The sequence below is a fragment of the Eleginops maclovinus genome, chromosome 3 (genome assembly GCF_036324505.1).
Source record: "Eleginops maclovinus isolate JMC-PN-2008 ecotype Puerto Natales chromosome 3, JC_Emac_rtc_rv5, whole genome shotgun sequence".
In the NCBI taxonomy this organism is placed as follows: Eukaryota; Metazoa; Chordata; class Actinopteri; order Perciformes; family Eleginopidae; genus Eleginops; species Eleginops maclovinus.
The window spans coordinates 263,997-278,709 of NC_086351.1; the positions used below are offsets into that span (position 1 = coordinate 263,997).

The 14,713-nt window shown below is 45.2% G+C and overlaps 2 protein-coding genes across 5 annotated transcripts in view; one reads left to right on the forward strand and one right to left on the reverse strand.

The window, feature by feature from the left end:
• The window catches only part of LOC134862241 (sodium bicarbonate cotransporter 3-like), a 36,762-nt gene that overhangs the window by 16,261 nt on the left and 5,788 nt on the right, over window positions 1-14,713 (forward strand). For all 4 annotated transcript variants that reach the window (XM_063880026.1, XM_063880023.1, XM_063880027.1 and 1 more), the window contains 7 exons: window positions 285-388; window positions 482-656; window positions 733-866; window positions 11,304-11,549; window positions 13,513-13,618; window positions 13,834-13,995; window positions 14,129-14,242. In XM_063880026.1, the coding sequence (XP_063736096.1) occupies window positions 285-388; window positions 482-656; window positions 733-866; window positions 11,304-11,549; window positions 13,513-13,618; window positions 13,834-13,995; window positions 14,129-14,242 (1,041 nt within the window). The remainder of the gene's footprint in view (window positions 1-284; window positions 389-481; window positions 657-732; window positions 867-11,303; window positions 11,550-13,512; window positions 13,619-13,833; window positions 13,996-14,128; window positions 14,243-14,713) is intronic.
• LOC134862282 (uncharacterized) lies at window positions 1,049-11,917 on the reverse strand. Its single transcript, XM_063880126.1, has 9 exons — window positions 11,898-11,917; window positions 8,659-9,128; window positions 7,595-7,645; window positions 7,325-7,453; window positions 6,797-7,076; window positions 6,156-6,244; window positions 6,018-6,068; window positions 3,262-3,390; window positions 1,049-1,578 (listed from the first exon to the last, which is right to left on the reverse strand). The coding sequence occupies exons 2-9, from the start codon at window positions 8,771-8,773 to the stop codon at window positions 1,295-1,297; spliced, it is 1,128 nt and encodes a 375-aa protein (XP_063736196.1). The 5' UTR covers window positions 8,774-9,128; window positions 11,898-11,917; the 3' UTR covers window positions 1,049-1,294.

Genomic DNA, 14,713 nt, shown 5'->3' on the forward strand with positions numbered 1-14,713 from the left:
AACTGAGAGCATAAAATCTGCACCTGGAAAAAAATGACTCAAATTTCAAAATGAAACTGAAAAATATCCTTTAATACAAAATAAACAGATTCAAAAATCATTTTTAACCTGAAAAAACTTTTCAAATACTTATTTTTACTGGGAGTTCATCGTTGTATTTTCAAAGTTCAGGATCAAAACTTTCAAATACATTTCATTTTTTTCGAAAAACAAAACTTCAGAATAATAAAAATAGTTCCTTCTTGTAAAGCGGAGGATATTCATTATCAACTGTAAACCTGCAGGAGAAGAGGAAGCAGCCGCCGGCACAGAATGGCTCCGCCCACAGCTGTGACATCATCAAGGAGGCGGAGCATCAGGCGGGGCCGGAGCTGCAGAGGACGGGGAGGTCAGTGTGCCACATAGCCCTCTTCACACTTCTGTAGAGTGAGTCCTCCTGCAGGGGGGCGGGGTCTCACAGCCATCCTCTCCCCGTCTGCAGGGTCTTCGGGGGTTTGGTGAACGACGTCCGCAGGAAGTTGCCGTTCCTGTGGAGCGACGTCCGGGACGCCGTCAGCCTGCAGTGCGTGGCCTCCGTGCTCTTCCTGTACTGCGCCTGCATGTCGCCCGTCATCGCCTTCGGGGGGCTGCTGGGGGAGGCCACCAAGGGGAACATCGTAAGCCCTCCCTCTGAATGACCCCCGTTAAACCCAGATACTCAGACAGACATTAATGCCTCTCTCTGTCTCGTAGAGCGCCATAGAGTCTCTGTTCGGCGCGTCGATGACCGGCGTGGCGTACTCTCTGTTCGCCGGGCAGCCGCTCACCATCCTGGGCAGCACCGGTCCGGTTCTGGTCTTTGAGAAGATCCTCTTCAACTTCTGCAGGTGAGGAGGGAACACCTGACCACCTGAACACCTATAAAACACACTGCAGGAGAGCTCAGAAACAAACGTTTTGTGGACTAAATTAGACATTTGAGAGGCATCTTTTTGAGCTTTAGGAAATGATAACCTTTTTGTTCTCAAATCAAGCAAACATCAGAACCGTTAATGTGTTTCATCTTCTCAGTAGTGAGGATGGAGCTTTATTTAGTTTGTTTGGTTGTAAACTGATAATTAGCAGTCTGACTACAATAGACTGTGTGAAGAAGTCCTCCTCCACTTTTATCGAATCATGAAAAAGATTCCCACCGCGACGAGACTGCAACATTCAAGTTGGAGCCACAAAAACAGTCAAGAGTCCTGGAGTTTTAATGATGCAACAAGCTGTTTATTTAATGAATGAGGAGAATGAATGGAGACGTATGAAAGGTTCACATGGAGAACAGCAGGAAGCCGCTGAAGGTGCTGTGGTGGTTGCTGTTGTCCCAGATCTGCGTGTTGATCCACAGCACCATCTTCAGTTTGTCGCCCTCCTCCAGCATCAGGGCGGCGCCGTTGGACGCCGTGTCGCTGCCCTCGCCCGACGGCTGCTCGTGGGCGATCAGCTGGATCTGGTTGTTGTTTTTGTAAAGCACAGCGCTCATGGGGAAGTCTGAGGGGCCATTGGCGGTGAAGCGGATGTAGTAGACTCCACGAATCGGGGCCGTGAACTCACCTGCAGGAAGGACAGGTTAATGAACACGAGACGAAAAATCTGAAGCACAAAAAAACTCTCAAGTTTGAATCCTTTATGGAACTTTTCAAATATTATGAAAAGTTCCATCTTCCTAAGTTAAAGAGGCTCGCTCACTTTCAGGTGTATATCAGTATGTAGTGTCTACTTTAAAGAGTCCTCTCCTGCTGATGTTCAGGTGTATATCAGTATGTAGCGTCTCTACTTTAAAGAGTCCTCTCCTGCTGATGTTCAGGTGTATATCAGTATGTAGAGTCTCTACTTTAAAGAGTCCTCTCCTGCTGATGTTCAGGTGTATATCAGTATGTAGAGTCTCTACTTTAAAGAGTCCTCTCCTGCTGATGTTCAGGTGTATATCAGTATGTAGAGTCTCTACTTTAAAGAGTCCTCTCCTGCTGATGTTCAGGTGTATATCAGTATGTAGCGTCTCTACTTTAAAGAGTCCTCTCCTGCTGATGTTCAGGTGTATATCAGTATGTAGAGTCTCTACTTTAAAGAGTCCTCTCCTGCTGATGTTCAGGTGTATATCAGTATGTAGAGTCTCTACTTTAAAGAGTCCTCTCCTGCTGATGTTCAGGTGTATATCAGTATGTAGTGTCTCTACTTTAAAGAGTCTCTCCTGCTGATGTTTAGGTGTATATCAGTATGTAGAGTCTCTACTTTAAAGAGTCCTCTCCTGATGATGTTCAGGTGTATATCAGTATGTAGAGTCTCTACTTTAAAGAGTCCTCTCCTGCTGATGTTCAGGTGTATATCAGTATGTAGAGTCTCTACTTTAAAGAGTCCTCTCCTGCTGATGTTCAGGTGTATATCAGTATGTAGAGTCCCTACTTTAAAGAGTCCTCTCCTGCTGATGTTCAGGTGTATATCAGTATGTAGAGTCTCTACTTTAAAGAGTCCTCTCCTGCTGATGTTCAGGTGTATATCAGTATGTAGCGTCTCTACTTTAAAGAGTCCTCTCCTGCTGATGTTCAGGTGTATATCAGTATGTAGTGTCTCTACTTTAAAGAGTCCTCTCCTGCTGATGTTCAGGTGTATATCAGTATGTAGCGTCTCTACTTTAAAGAGTCCTCTCCTGCTGATGTTCAGGTGTATATCAGTATGTAGAGTCTCTACTTTAAAGAGTCCTCTCCTGCTGATGTTCAGGTGTATATCAGTATGTAGAGTCTCTACTTTAAAGAGTCCTCTCCTGCTGATGTTCAGGTGTATATCAGTATGTAGTGTCTCTACTTTAAAGAGTTCTCTCCTGCTGATGTTTAGGTGTATATCAGTATGTAGAGTCTCTACTTTAAAGAGTCCTCTCCTGCTGATGTTCAGGTGTATATCAGTATGTAGCGTCTCTACTTTAAAGAGTCCTCTCCTGCTGATGTTCAGGTGTATATCAGTATGTAGAGTCTCTACTTTAAAGAGTCCTCTCCTGCTGATGTTCAGGTGTATATCAGTATGTAGAGTCTCTACTTTAAAGAGTCCTCTCCTGCTGATGTTCAGGTGTATATCAGTATGTAGTGTCTCTACTTTAAAGAGTCCTCTCCTGCTGATGTTCAGGTGTATATCAGTATGTAGTGTCTCTACTTTAAAGAGTCCTCTCCTGCTGATGTAAATGGTAGTTTTAAGATGATGTGAACTGGCTTTAGAGTTGCAGATATATATTTTCTCATGTCTGACCCGTCTCAGAGTTGTACGCCTGTCCGATGTTTGTCAGGACGTCTTTGTAGACGAGAGTTTTGCTTCCTGACGTCGTCTTCACGAGGCCGTTACCGCCGAGAGAGACGGCAAACGCCACCTTCGGTACATCTGGAGACAAACAACAAAAACTGTAGTAGTAGTAGTAGGTTCAAATGTTCTTGTATTTCTGTTCATTTTTTATTTAAAACTACAAACGGACTGGAGTATCTTCTTGTTTATAGTAAAAATGTCGACAATACTCAAGTCATAAAAATGTTCGTAATATTGTTCAAATGTACTTTCATAATATTTACATTTTACTGTTAATTTTAAAGAAGTTTTATGTAACGTTTGAGAAGCAGGAATTCAATTAAATCCCCCATGTTATTCACGTGGAGGCAGAATTGTTAGATATGCTACAACACGGACAGAAAAAAAGACAAACGGTGATTGGAGTGGAGATGCTTTTGCCCATCACAGATTCTATTAAAATACAAAGCAGTATTTCATCACTAGGTAATGACTCATGATATCCACAGGAGGGCGATCATCGATTGGAGTTACCACCCAGTTAACAGTGCCATGGAGGGGCATGTGTTGAGTGACGCTGGAAGTCATTCAGAGTTGGGGGTTCTGAGTGACGTCACCCGGTGACGATGACGTCACACCAGACGCAGCGCAACGGAGCAAACAATGAGCTAGATTCAATATTATGCTACAGGAAACAAACATATCACGATTATGTAAAAGTACAAAATTAATGTTTTATTTTGAAAAGTAAAAAGTTGAAAATAAAACTGATTAATTTACTACGTCAGTGTTGCAATAGTCCTTCACCAGGGGGTGCTGCAGCACCCCTACTTCCAGCGTCCCTGGTGTGTTGAGCACATATACAGTCTATGGTTGAGCATCAGTGAGACTCCATGTTGCACTATCATTGGTCGCTGTTATTAAATCCTAACAGTCACAGCAGTCCAGGGGCGTGCACAGGTACGGGCTAATGTTGCCCGGGCAATGGCCCGTTCTGCCCCTGGGCTGACCTGCCCCTCTGGAGAGAGAGGTTTGTATTGTTCTGTTGTGGCCGAATCAACACGATAAGCCCACAATTGGTGTTGTAGCGTCCCGCTGCGGGAAACACACCTTGTCAGCGCTGTCACCTGAACCCAGTCACGTGACTCAGTTTACAATCTAGCCATGTCTCGATTCCTCGGCCGCATGCCTCGGAGGACCCAGCCGACGCAGATCGGGTAGGCTGGACCGAGCAGCCGGTCTAGTTTACGGAGCACTTCCTGTTTACGTCACGTGATACGAGCTGTTCTGTGGCGCTCCAAAAGCCTGATAGCAAATGACTTAACAGCCAAACTCAGCTGAAGAGGATCCAGGAACTCTACTTTTTTTTGGTTGAACCATTTATTGGAGATTACTGCCGGCGATGAAATAAATAGAATACAGATTCAGCTGTTCCTGTTCCGGGCGTCACAAGGCTAGGGTGATCACACCAAATGCCTGCCTGGCTTTGGTGCCCAATCCCCGGGTCAACCTGTCCCCGGAAATGTCCCCGTTTTCAAATAAGCTTTAAAAACACAGAGTAAGGTGAATTAAATTATAACAACGTTAATGTTTCAATGGCATGGTGCCTGTTCGCAGCAATACAATTATTGTAGCCATAGCGTTAGCATTTAGCGTTAGCAGCTTTCTTCTTCCTCTTCCTCTTCTTGTTGTTCTTCTCCCTCTTCCTCATCCCTCTTCTTCCTCCTTCTTCTTCCCTGTTCTTCCTCCTCCCTCTTCTTCCTCCTTCTTCTTCTTCCTGTTCTTCCTCCTCCTCATTCTCCTTCTTCCTCTTCCTCCTTCTTCCTCTTCCTCCTTATATGTAATTGCCACACACATGTTGAATGAATAGCTCGTTTCAGTGTGAACTCATTCCACACAGTATGACCACAACCGTTCTATGTAATATGTATTATACTGTAGGCTATTGGTGCCCATGCGTTACGACCGCCTCTAGTGTCGGATTTTGGAAAATTGGGGACTTTACTTCCTCTTGACACCGTCGGTTATCCACAGAAAACTCCTCAATATACTTGTTATTGTGCTTCTGTGTCTCTTCATCTGCTCCGTAAACTCCCCCAACGCTCGAGCTCTTCTCCCGATCGCCCTCTCACAAAGGGAGACCCCTTCACTGTCCCGCTTCATTGTAGGATTTCTGCCATGTCTCTACCATTGTAATTTGACCCTCTCTGTTATTAAGTTATGGAATACTAACTAATTAAGTAATTTGATTCCTTACCGTTACTGCGCGCATACAGAATGATAAGAATAATGCGTATTGAACTGGTTTCATTAATTAGTGGGTTTATGTAAGGTAATTAGTTAGAAGCCCTATTTAATCAGTAGGTCTGCTCAGCAGTTACAATGGTCAAACTACATTACAGAACAGAATTGTCCCCATGTTCCCTTTAATAGTTACTACCATTACATATTTGAATGAGCTATGGACCGCAAAACTAAAAATGTCCCTGGTTTTCATTTTGAAAATCAGTTCTGAACTGACCACAGACTGAATAACACATTTAGCAGTTGGACATTGAAGTCAACTGACTGTCCCTTACAATGAAAGTGTTGTGTTTTATTTGAACCTTATACATTTAGAGCAAAAGCCCCTCCAAATGTCTGTGCACGTCCCTGCAGCAGTCATTTAGTTTAGTCAACAACTTATTTTAAATCACATCAACATTATTATTTAATGAGGTACTGACCTCTCATCGTCTTCAGCTGCCTCTCTGTGCTGTTCAGTCTCTCTTCGATGCCTACAAAAATAAAAACAACAATTCCTTCTTAGTATCCGACGCACAGAATGAGGGTCGTGTGAAAGTAAACACAGCGCTGAGTTTTACCTTTATTTTCTGACTGAAGCTGCATCAGAGAAACCTGAAGGGTCTTCAGCTCAGCCTCAGCGTCAAACTCTTTCGGAGGTTCGTCCACCCTTTAACACAAAGACACAACCTTTAGCATAAACATTAGCCTCCTTTAGCTTAGCAGTGGTGACCTGAAGTCATGTAACCGTGCTGTAGTTCCTTTATAGCCCAACATTAGCCTCCTTTAGCTTAGCAGTGGTGACCTGAAGTCATGTGACCGTGCTGTAGTTCCTTTATAGCCCAACATTAGCCGCCTTTAGCTTAGCGGTGGTGACCTGAAGTCATGTGACCATGCTGTAGTTCCTTTATAGCCCAACATTAGCCGCCTTTAGCTTAGCGGTGGTGACCTGAAGTCATGTGACCGTGCTGTAGTTCCTTTATAGCCCAACATTAGCATTTATTATAATCGTTTGTTTGCCTCAGCTTACTCTTGTTCAATCCAACAATAAAATCCCTTTGAGTTTTTCTAAAGGTAATCAGTGCAATGCTACCTTTACAACTCTTCTGTGCACTGGTTTTGAAACGTATTAAAAGCTGTGCTTGTTAATAGTTACTGTAGGGGTTTGGGTCGCAGTATCAGCACTTCACATGACTAACAGAAACTCCAGCGTGGCGCTCACATGGAGAACAGCAGGAAGCCGCTGAAGGTGCTGTGGTGGTTGCTGTTGTCCCAGATCTGCGTGTTGATCCACAGCACCATCTTCAGTTTGTCGCCCTCCTCCAGCATCAGGGCGGCGCCGTTGGACGCCGTGTCGCTGCCCTCGCCCGACGGCTGCTCGTGGGCGATCAGCTGGATCTGGTTGTTGTTTTTGTAAAGCACAGCGCTCATGGGGAAGTCTGAGGGGCCATTGGCGGTGAAGCGGATGTAGTACACTCCACGAATCGGGGCCGTGAACTCACCTGCAGGAGATATATACAGAGCATGTCTGTGATTGGCTGAAACACCAAACAGATAATTCCAGCATCACATGAACCCCTCTGTTTCAGCCCTGTTCCTAAAGTGCTGATTCTGTGCCTGTAGCTTTAATGCTAATGAGCTGCTGCTGGCCACACCCCCTGAAGCTGATTGGTTTGATTGAAGCTGTGATGCAAATTCAGTTTAGATTCGTACCTCCTCTGAATGGAATGGATGGTTGATTGTGTCTCACCTGTCTGGGCGTTGTAAGCCCCCCCGACGTTGGTCAGCAGGTCTCTGTAGATCAGGTTTTTGTTTCCGCTGGTCGTCTTCACGAGGCCGTTGCCTCCCAGTGAGGCAGCGAACGCAACTTTAGGGGTTTCTGAAAAAGAAAAGACGTTCCTCTAGTGTTCCCAAACTGCCAGAAGGCTTTTATTCTTAGTACTTGTTCAGCCAGTCTAGAAGATCTACAGATCAGAATCGAATCCTTTCACCAGACATTCGTTAAGTCCAGGTTCCTCACCTTTCACTCTCTTCAGTTCCCGCTCAGCCATGTCCAGACGCAGGCTCATCTCTGCAAACACATAAAGACCACTGCAGTGAACCTCGGTACCAGACACGAGTTCTTTCAGGGTGTATGTACTCAGGAAAGACGGTAGAAATACTGCGTTACAATACACATGCTTTCAAACTCTGTAGAGATTTAGTGTGTAAATAATGCAGATTACAGGCTGTACTTCTACTTTTACTCCAGCACAGACCTGAGTACTTCTACTTTGACTCCAGCACAGACCTGAGTACTTCTACTTTTACTCAAGTACAAGATCTGAGTACTTCTACTTTTACTCAAGTACAAGATCTGAGTACTTCTACTTTTACTCAAGTACAAGACCTGAGTACTTCTACTTTTACTCCAGCACAGATCTGAGTACTTCTACTTTTACTCAAGTACAGATCTGAGTACTTCTACTTTTACTCAAGTACAAGACCTGAGTACTTCTACTTTTACTCCAGCACAGATCTGAGTACTTCTACTTTTACTCAAGTACAGATCTGAGTACTTCTACTTTTACTCAAGTACAAGACCTGAGTACTTCTACTTTTACTCAAGTACAAGACCTGAGTACTTCTACTTTTACTCAAGTACAGACCTGAGTACTTCTACTTTACTCCAGCACAGATCTGAGTACTTTTACTCAAGTACAAGACCTGAGTACTTCTACTTTTACTCCAGCACAGACCTGAGTACTTCTACTTTTACTCAAGTACAAGATCTGAGTACTTCTACTTTTACTCAAGTACAAGACCTGAGTACTTCTACTTTTACTCAAGTACAGACCTGAGTACTTCTACTTTACTCCAGCACAGATCTGAGTACTTTTACTCAAGTACAAGACCTGAGTACTTCTACTTTTACTCCAGCACAGACCTGAGTACTTCTACTTTTACTCAAGTACAAGACCTGAGGACTTCTACTTTTACTCCAGCACAGATCTGAGTGCTTCTACTTTGGAGTCTGGTTGTTGTGCTGGGTTGAATTGTTAAGTTGATCCCTGGCTGTTTCTAGGGATCACGCTGCAGCCTCACCTCGCCTCTCGGCCTGCAGATCCTGCAGAGCGGCTTGCAGCTTCTTCAGATCCACCGGCTGAGCCGAGCCGAGCCGAACCAGGCCGAGCAGAACAAGCAGGAGAACCGGAGCCATGATGAGAGACGGGAGGGGAGACAGGCGGAAAGAGGAGGCGCTGCTCTTTATAGACCTGCTGCCTGTGGGCGACGGCCTCCTGCTGCCTGAAGTCTCATTGGTTATTTGGAGGGAGCCTTTCCAGCAGATGTATCACTGGCATTTTTAACAGTCAGAATTCCAGAAATATTATCTCTAATTCATCTGCATTTACTGCAGAATTCTTCACATTTACATGTGGCCGTGGCAGCTGTGGTGTGTTCCTCCTTTGACTCCCGTTCAGATTGCAGGTCAGCATTTTCCACACACAGCGTTCACACCAGCCTTTCTTCAGGAATTGAATTCTCTAGTTATTGATTGTTATTCTAGGCTGACTCTGCAGGGAAACAAATACAAAGGTTTGTCTTTGTTTGAAGAGATACGGCGTGTCAAACCATATCTGTTAAACACTGAGAGCTGAGGTTAAATAAGATTTCTGTGCAATGGATAACAGAACATCAAAAAACTGTAAGGTTGACTTCAGTTTTATATTAGGTTAGTTAAAAGCAATAAGTTGAACCTGATATGTTTTATTTATACTATTTGAATTTGTTAAAATATTGTCAAAGGGATTCCATTATTTTTAATTTGTTAAATATTATTATTTCATTCTTTTGGTGGTAAATCACATTCTTACATTCAGCAGTTTCATGCCTCTGGTTACTGATTGGTGGATTATTGATCTGGTAATTGATCCCTGCTCTCTGATTGGCAGTTCAGAGGTCAGGAGTCGTTATCTGATGGACCATCATGCACTGCTCTCTGTTTAATCACAAATATCTGCAGGGGCCTCACAAAAGATTCCTGTTCAAACCTGATTGGATCAGAGACTAACTTTAAATTTGCTGATTGAGTCATGTGACCGTGCTGTAGTTCCTTTATAGCCAAACATTAGCCTCTTTTAGCTTAGCGGTGGTGACGTGAAGTCATGTGACTGTGCTGCAGTTCCTCTATAGCCCAACATTAGCCTCCTTTAGCTTAGCGGTGGAGACGTGAAGTCATGTGACCGTGCTGTAGTTCCTTTATAGCCCAACATTAGCCTCCTTTAGCTTAGCGGTGGTGACGTGAAGTCATGTGACTGTGCTGCAGTTCCTCTATAGCCCAACATTAGCCTCCTTTAGCTTAGCGGTGGAGACGTGAAGTCATGTGACCGTGCTGTAGTTCCTTTATAGCCAACATTAGCCTCCTTTAGCTTAGCGGTGGAGACGTGAAGTCATGTGACCGTGCTGCAGTTCCTCTATAGCCCAACATTAGCCTCCTTTAGCTTAGCGGTGGTGACGTGAAGTCATGTGACCGTGCTGTAGTTCCTTTATAGCCCAACATTAGCCTCCTTTAGCTTAGCGGTGGAGACGTGAAGTCATGTGACCGTGCTGTAGTTCCTTTATAGCCAACATTAGCCTCCTTTAGCTTAGCGGTGGTGACGTGAAGTCATGTGACCGTGCTGTAGTTCCTTTATAGCCCAACATTAGCCTCCTTTAGCTTAGCGGTGGTGACGTGAAGTCATGTGACCGTGCTGTAGTTCCTTTATAGCCCAACATTAGCCTCCTTTAGCTTAGCGGTGGAGACGTGAAGTCATGTGACCGTGCTGTAGTTCCTTTATAGCCAACATTAGCCTCTTTTAGCTTAGCGGTGGAGACGTGAAGTCATGTGACCGTGCTGTAGTTCCTCTATAGCCCAACATTAGCCTCCTTTAGCTTAGCGGTGGTGACGTGAAGTCATGTGACCGTGCTGTAGTTCCTTTATAGCCAACATTAGCCTCTTTTAGCTTAGCGGTGGAGACGTGAAGTCATGTGACCGTGCTGTAGTTCCTTTATAGCCCAACATTAGCCTCCTTTAGCTTAGCGGTGGTGACGTGAAGTCATGTGACCGTGCTGTAGTTCCTTTATAGCCCAACATTAGCCTCCTTTAGCTTAGCGGTGGAGACGTGAAGTCATGTGACCGTGCTGTAGTTCCTTTATAGCCAACATTAGCCTCTTTTAGCTTAGCGGTGGTGACGTGAAGTCATGTGACCGTGCTGCAGTTCCTCTATAGCCCAACATTAGCCTCCTTTAGCTTAGCGGTGGTGACGTGAAGTCATGTGACCGTGCTGTAGTTCCTTTATAGCCCAACATTAGCCTCCTTTAGCTTAGCGGTGGAGACGTGAAGTCATGTGACCGTGCTGTAGTTCCTTTATAGCCAACATTAGCCTCTTTTAGCTTAGCGGTGGAGACGTGAAGTCATGTGACCGTGCTGTAGTTCCTTTATAGCCCAACATTAGCCTCTTTTAGCTTAGCGGTGGAGACGTGAAGTCATGTGACCGTGCTGTAGTTCCTTTATAGCCTCTATTTTTATTTACTTGCACATCTTGCAACATTCTCTTTCACTGTTTTATTGTATTTAAAATGTGTTTCACTGTCTTATGTCCTATATGTTATATTATGTTGCATTGTTGGAGGAGCCTGGGACCTCAGATTTCCGTTTCTACACCTGCTCAGCAGCTACTGTGCGTATGCTAATAAATGTGTTCCCGCAGTGACTACGGCCTGTGCTACCTGTCTCTGCGCACCAGCATCGGGCTCTGGACGGCCTTCCTCTGCCTGCTGCTGGTCGCCACCGACGCCAGCTCCTTGGTCTGCTACATCACCCGCTTCACCGAGGAGGCCTTCGCTTCCCTCATCTGCATCATCTTCATCTACGAGTCTCTGCAGAAGCTGGTGCACCTCGGGAAGCAGTACCCCATCAACATGCACAACCAGCTGGACAACCTCACCTTCTACACGTGAGGACGGACTAACATGCACTATAACACATGTTTCTGCCTCTAGGGGTCTCGCAAGCCAAATTATCTGCTGAGGTCTCTTCTCCTCCAAAACAAATCTATATGTTGGTACAAAGACAGACTTATATGCATTATATGACTTGTGTCTGCATCTAGGAGTCTCGCATTCAAACTCAGGCTGTCACCATATCAACTGTTTTGTGTCTAGCATACAAAAATAACAACACAAACTGTTGTCCTCAGTGCTTTAAACCCTGGCCTCTCACAGTTTAACAGTTCTAAAGGACATCATCTTTGCTATAAAGCAGGCCAATGATTTAGTTGTGGTTTCATTCTGACATGCATTACCCATGTCTGCTCTCCTTTTCTTATCCATTGACTCAAACACCGTCAGCTGACCTGAATCCCTCGAACTGTGTCGCTTCTCTGACGCTGCCTAACAAATAACCAGGGGAGAGAAAATACTGTTCAGTCCAACGCCGAGATAACTAAGCTTTAACACAACTAAGACCGTACTCTCTGCACCGGGGAGAAGTCTGCAGGGTGATGGGGGGTGCACCCTCTATTCCGACACAATTTTAGTACCGCTATTCCGACAGTCTACCCAGGCGCGTCGGGGCATCGTCTTTCTTTCATTTTTGTTTGTGTGTCTTTAACATATTCAGTTTATTTAGTTTAATATAATACAGCCTGTTGTTGTAATGGATGCACTGGCTGGGTGGCACTCAATTTCGTTGTTGTCCGATCGCCCTGCATCCGATCTGCAAGGGAGTCGCTCAAAGACAGTTAAAGCTATTCAAGCCATCGAGGCTGCTCCCAATTCTGCGGAGCTGCAGACCGGAGCTGACGGGATGACGATGGAGAGACTTGGAGGAGCAGTGGCGGTGGATTCGGGAGGGCTATCAGAAGCGTCCATGAGGGAGGGCCTGCGTGTCTGACAGTGTCAACTACCGCTCCGAATGCTCATGTCACAATGGCGGAATGTTTAAAAAAAATGGAAATGCCGCTACTCCGACAATTAGACGTCAGTGTCGGAGTAGAGGTATGTCGGAATAGCAGCATGTAACCGGGTGAAGGACATGAAGGTGGGTGGACAGGTTGGCAGCATTGCCCCCTTTCGCCCTTACTGTTGCTTGGCTGTTCTTGCAGACTGGGGTCTCTATCTCTAACACACCGTTTACGAAATCCAAAAAACTCCCACACTGACGAGGCAACTCTTTTTGGGTGCCTGAGTGTCTCGCCCTCCTCTGTACTCTCCTCAGACATGGTTTTGTGCGACAGTGGAGGCCACACAGCACACACTGTGCTAGTAGCTGCTAGCTAGCTAGTTCCCGCGTCTTCTTTTTTCTGTGTTATGGCGGGGCGGTGTGTTATTATCGCCACCTACTGGTTGGAGTTTGAACCAGATAGTTACTGGCGTTGGATTATGTACGATATTATCATATGTATTATTTACATATCGTCAATATTTCATTTTTAAATATCACGGTTACCGTAAATACCGGTATATGGTGCAGAGGGTTGTTCCTCTACACAGCAAACAGACATGGGGATTAAAAGCAGTAAAAGCACTGAATGAAGGTTAGAAATCTGCATTTTGATATAGTTGATTGCCTGCAAACTCACTACCAAAGTCTTGTTTGTCTGATGTTCAGGAGGATTTAACTTGATCCACAGAGGGCTCCTTTATCGAAAAGAAACAGACTGTGAGTAAAAGCGGTAAAAACACTGAACAAAGCCAAAGCCAGACCTAGGATGTAGGGTGAGCTGCTGGCGTTAGCTCAGCTTGTTTCCAGATCTCCACATCTCTAAGGCAAACACTCAGATTAAAAGCGCGTGTTTTCACGATGCAGCTTGGTGGAGACAGCAGGGAGAGCTCAGCTTGTATCTCCGCTGACTCGGGATCCAGGCGTTCAGTGCGTTCGCATCGTGTTCGTTTAACGTGAGGCGGACTCTGTTGCAGGTGTCGGTGCTCTCCTCCGGCCAACGCCTCCATGGAAATCCTGCATCAGAGGAGCAAAACAAACGCTACCTCGGAGAACATCCGGTGGGAGGAACTGTCTGTGAAGGTAGGACACCAATACTTAAACTAAACAGATCCAGGTGTTTGTCACTAACTGGGTCTGGATTTCTCCTAAATGCACCATTATAGCATCACACAGCGCTCATTAGCATATTACAACTTGTGAAGTCAGTGATGGAGTGGGGGGGTTCATGGTGATACCTGTAAGTGACAGTTTTAACATGTATGAATTTTACAGTCCGTGTGTTTATCCCTCTGTAGGAATGTAAGGAGTTCGGGGGGGTGTTTGAGGGCTCGGCTTGTGGCCCCCTCGGCCCCTTCGTCCCCGACGTCCTGTTTTGGTCCGTCATCCTCTTCTTCACCACCTTCTTCCTCTCCTCCTTCCTCAAACAGTTCAAGACCAAACGGTTCTTCCCCACCAAGGTAGGAGAGCATGGAGGCAGAGCGGGGGAGTGTGTTTCAGGCTGGAGAGTGGGAGGGGCGGGCTGGATAGGGTTTAATAAACATATAAATTGTAATGTGAGTCGATGTCAGTATATCTGTGTGTTGTGTTCAGGTGCGCTCCACCATCAGCGACTTCGCCGTGTTCCTCACCATCACCGTCATGGTGCTGCTGGACTACCTGGTGGGAGTTCCCTCTCCAAAGCTGCACGTTCCCGACCGCTTCCAGGTAACCAGGGACTCACCTGAGGGTTCACTTAACGGGTTCTGGGTTCTCATCTCTGTGAAGGAGCGTGTGGATGCTGCTCAGAAAAGAAAGGGGCTACACAACTCATTTTTAGAATCACGTTCCCGTTGTTTTAGACTGCTGTTTTATTTATCTAAAATAAACATGTTTTTTATTCCTTATCTTTCATTCATTTATTCTTGATTGTTGTTTAATTCTTCATTATTTTGTTGGTGTTATTTTAAAGTTGGAATTAAATCATGTTTTTTGTTGTTCTGATGGAAGACAACAAGCTCTTGCTCTGATTGGTTAGCTGGCCAGCTCAGTTGCGATTGGCCAACTGCTCAGAGATGTCCCGCCCCTTAGCCTATCAGTACACTGTGAAGTGCTAGCCAATAGTCACTCTGTTCCCGCAGTAAACAAATAAGAACCAGGTCTCTTTCATCGCTGGGTTTTATTTTTACTGAAGGCTTC

Bases quoted from the DNA above. Each gene is read 5' to 3' on its own strand.
- LOC134862282 (XM_063880126.1), bottom strand. From the start codon at position 8,773: ATGGCTCCGGTTCTCCTGCTTGTTCTGCTCGGCCTGGTTCGGCTCGGC. The intron at 3,391-6,017 runs GTCAGTACCTCA...GTTTGTCTCCAG, and splicing joins GCAGCTGAAGACGATGAGAG to ATGTACCGAAGGTGGCGTTT. The intron at 1,579-3,261 runs GTCAGACATGAG...TCCTTCCTGCAG, and splicing joins GGCGTACAACTCTGAGACGG to GTGAGTTCACGGCCCCGATT.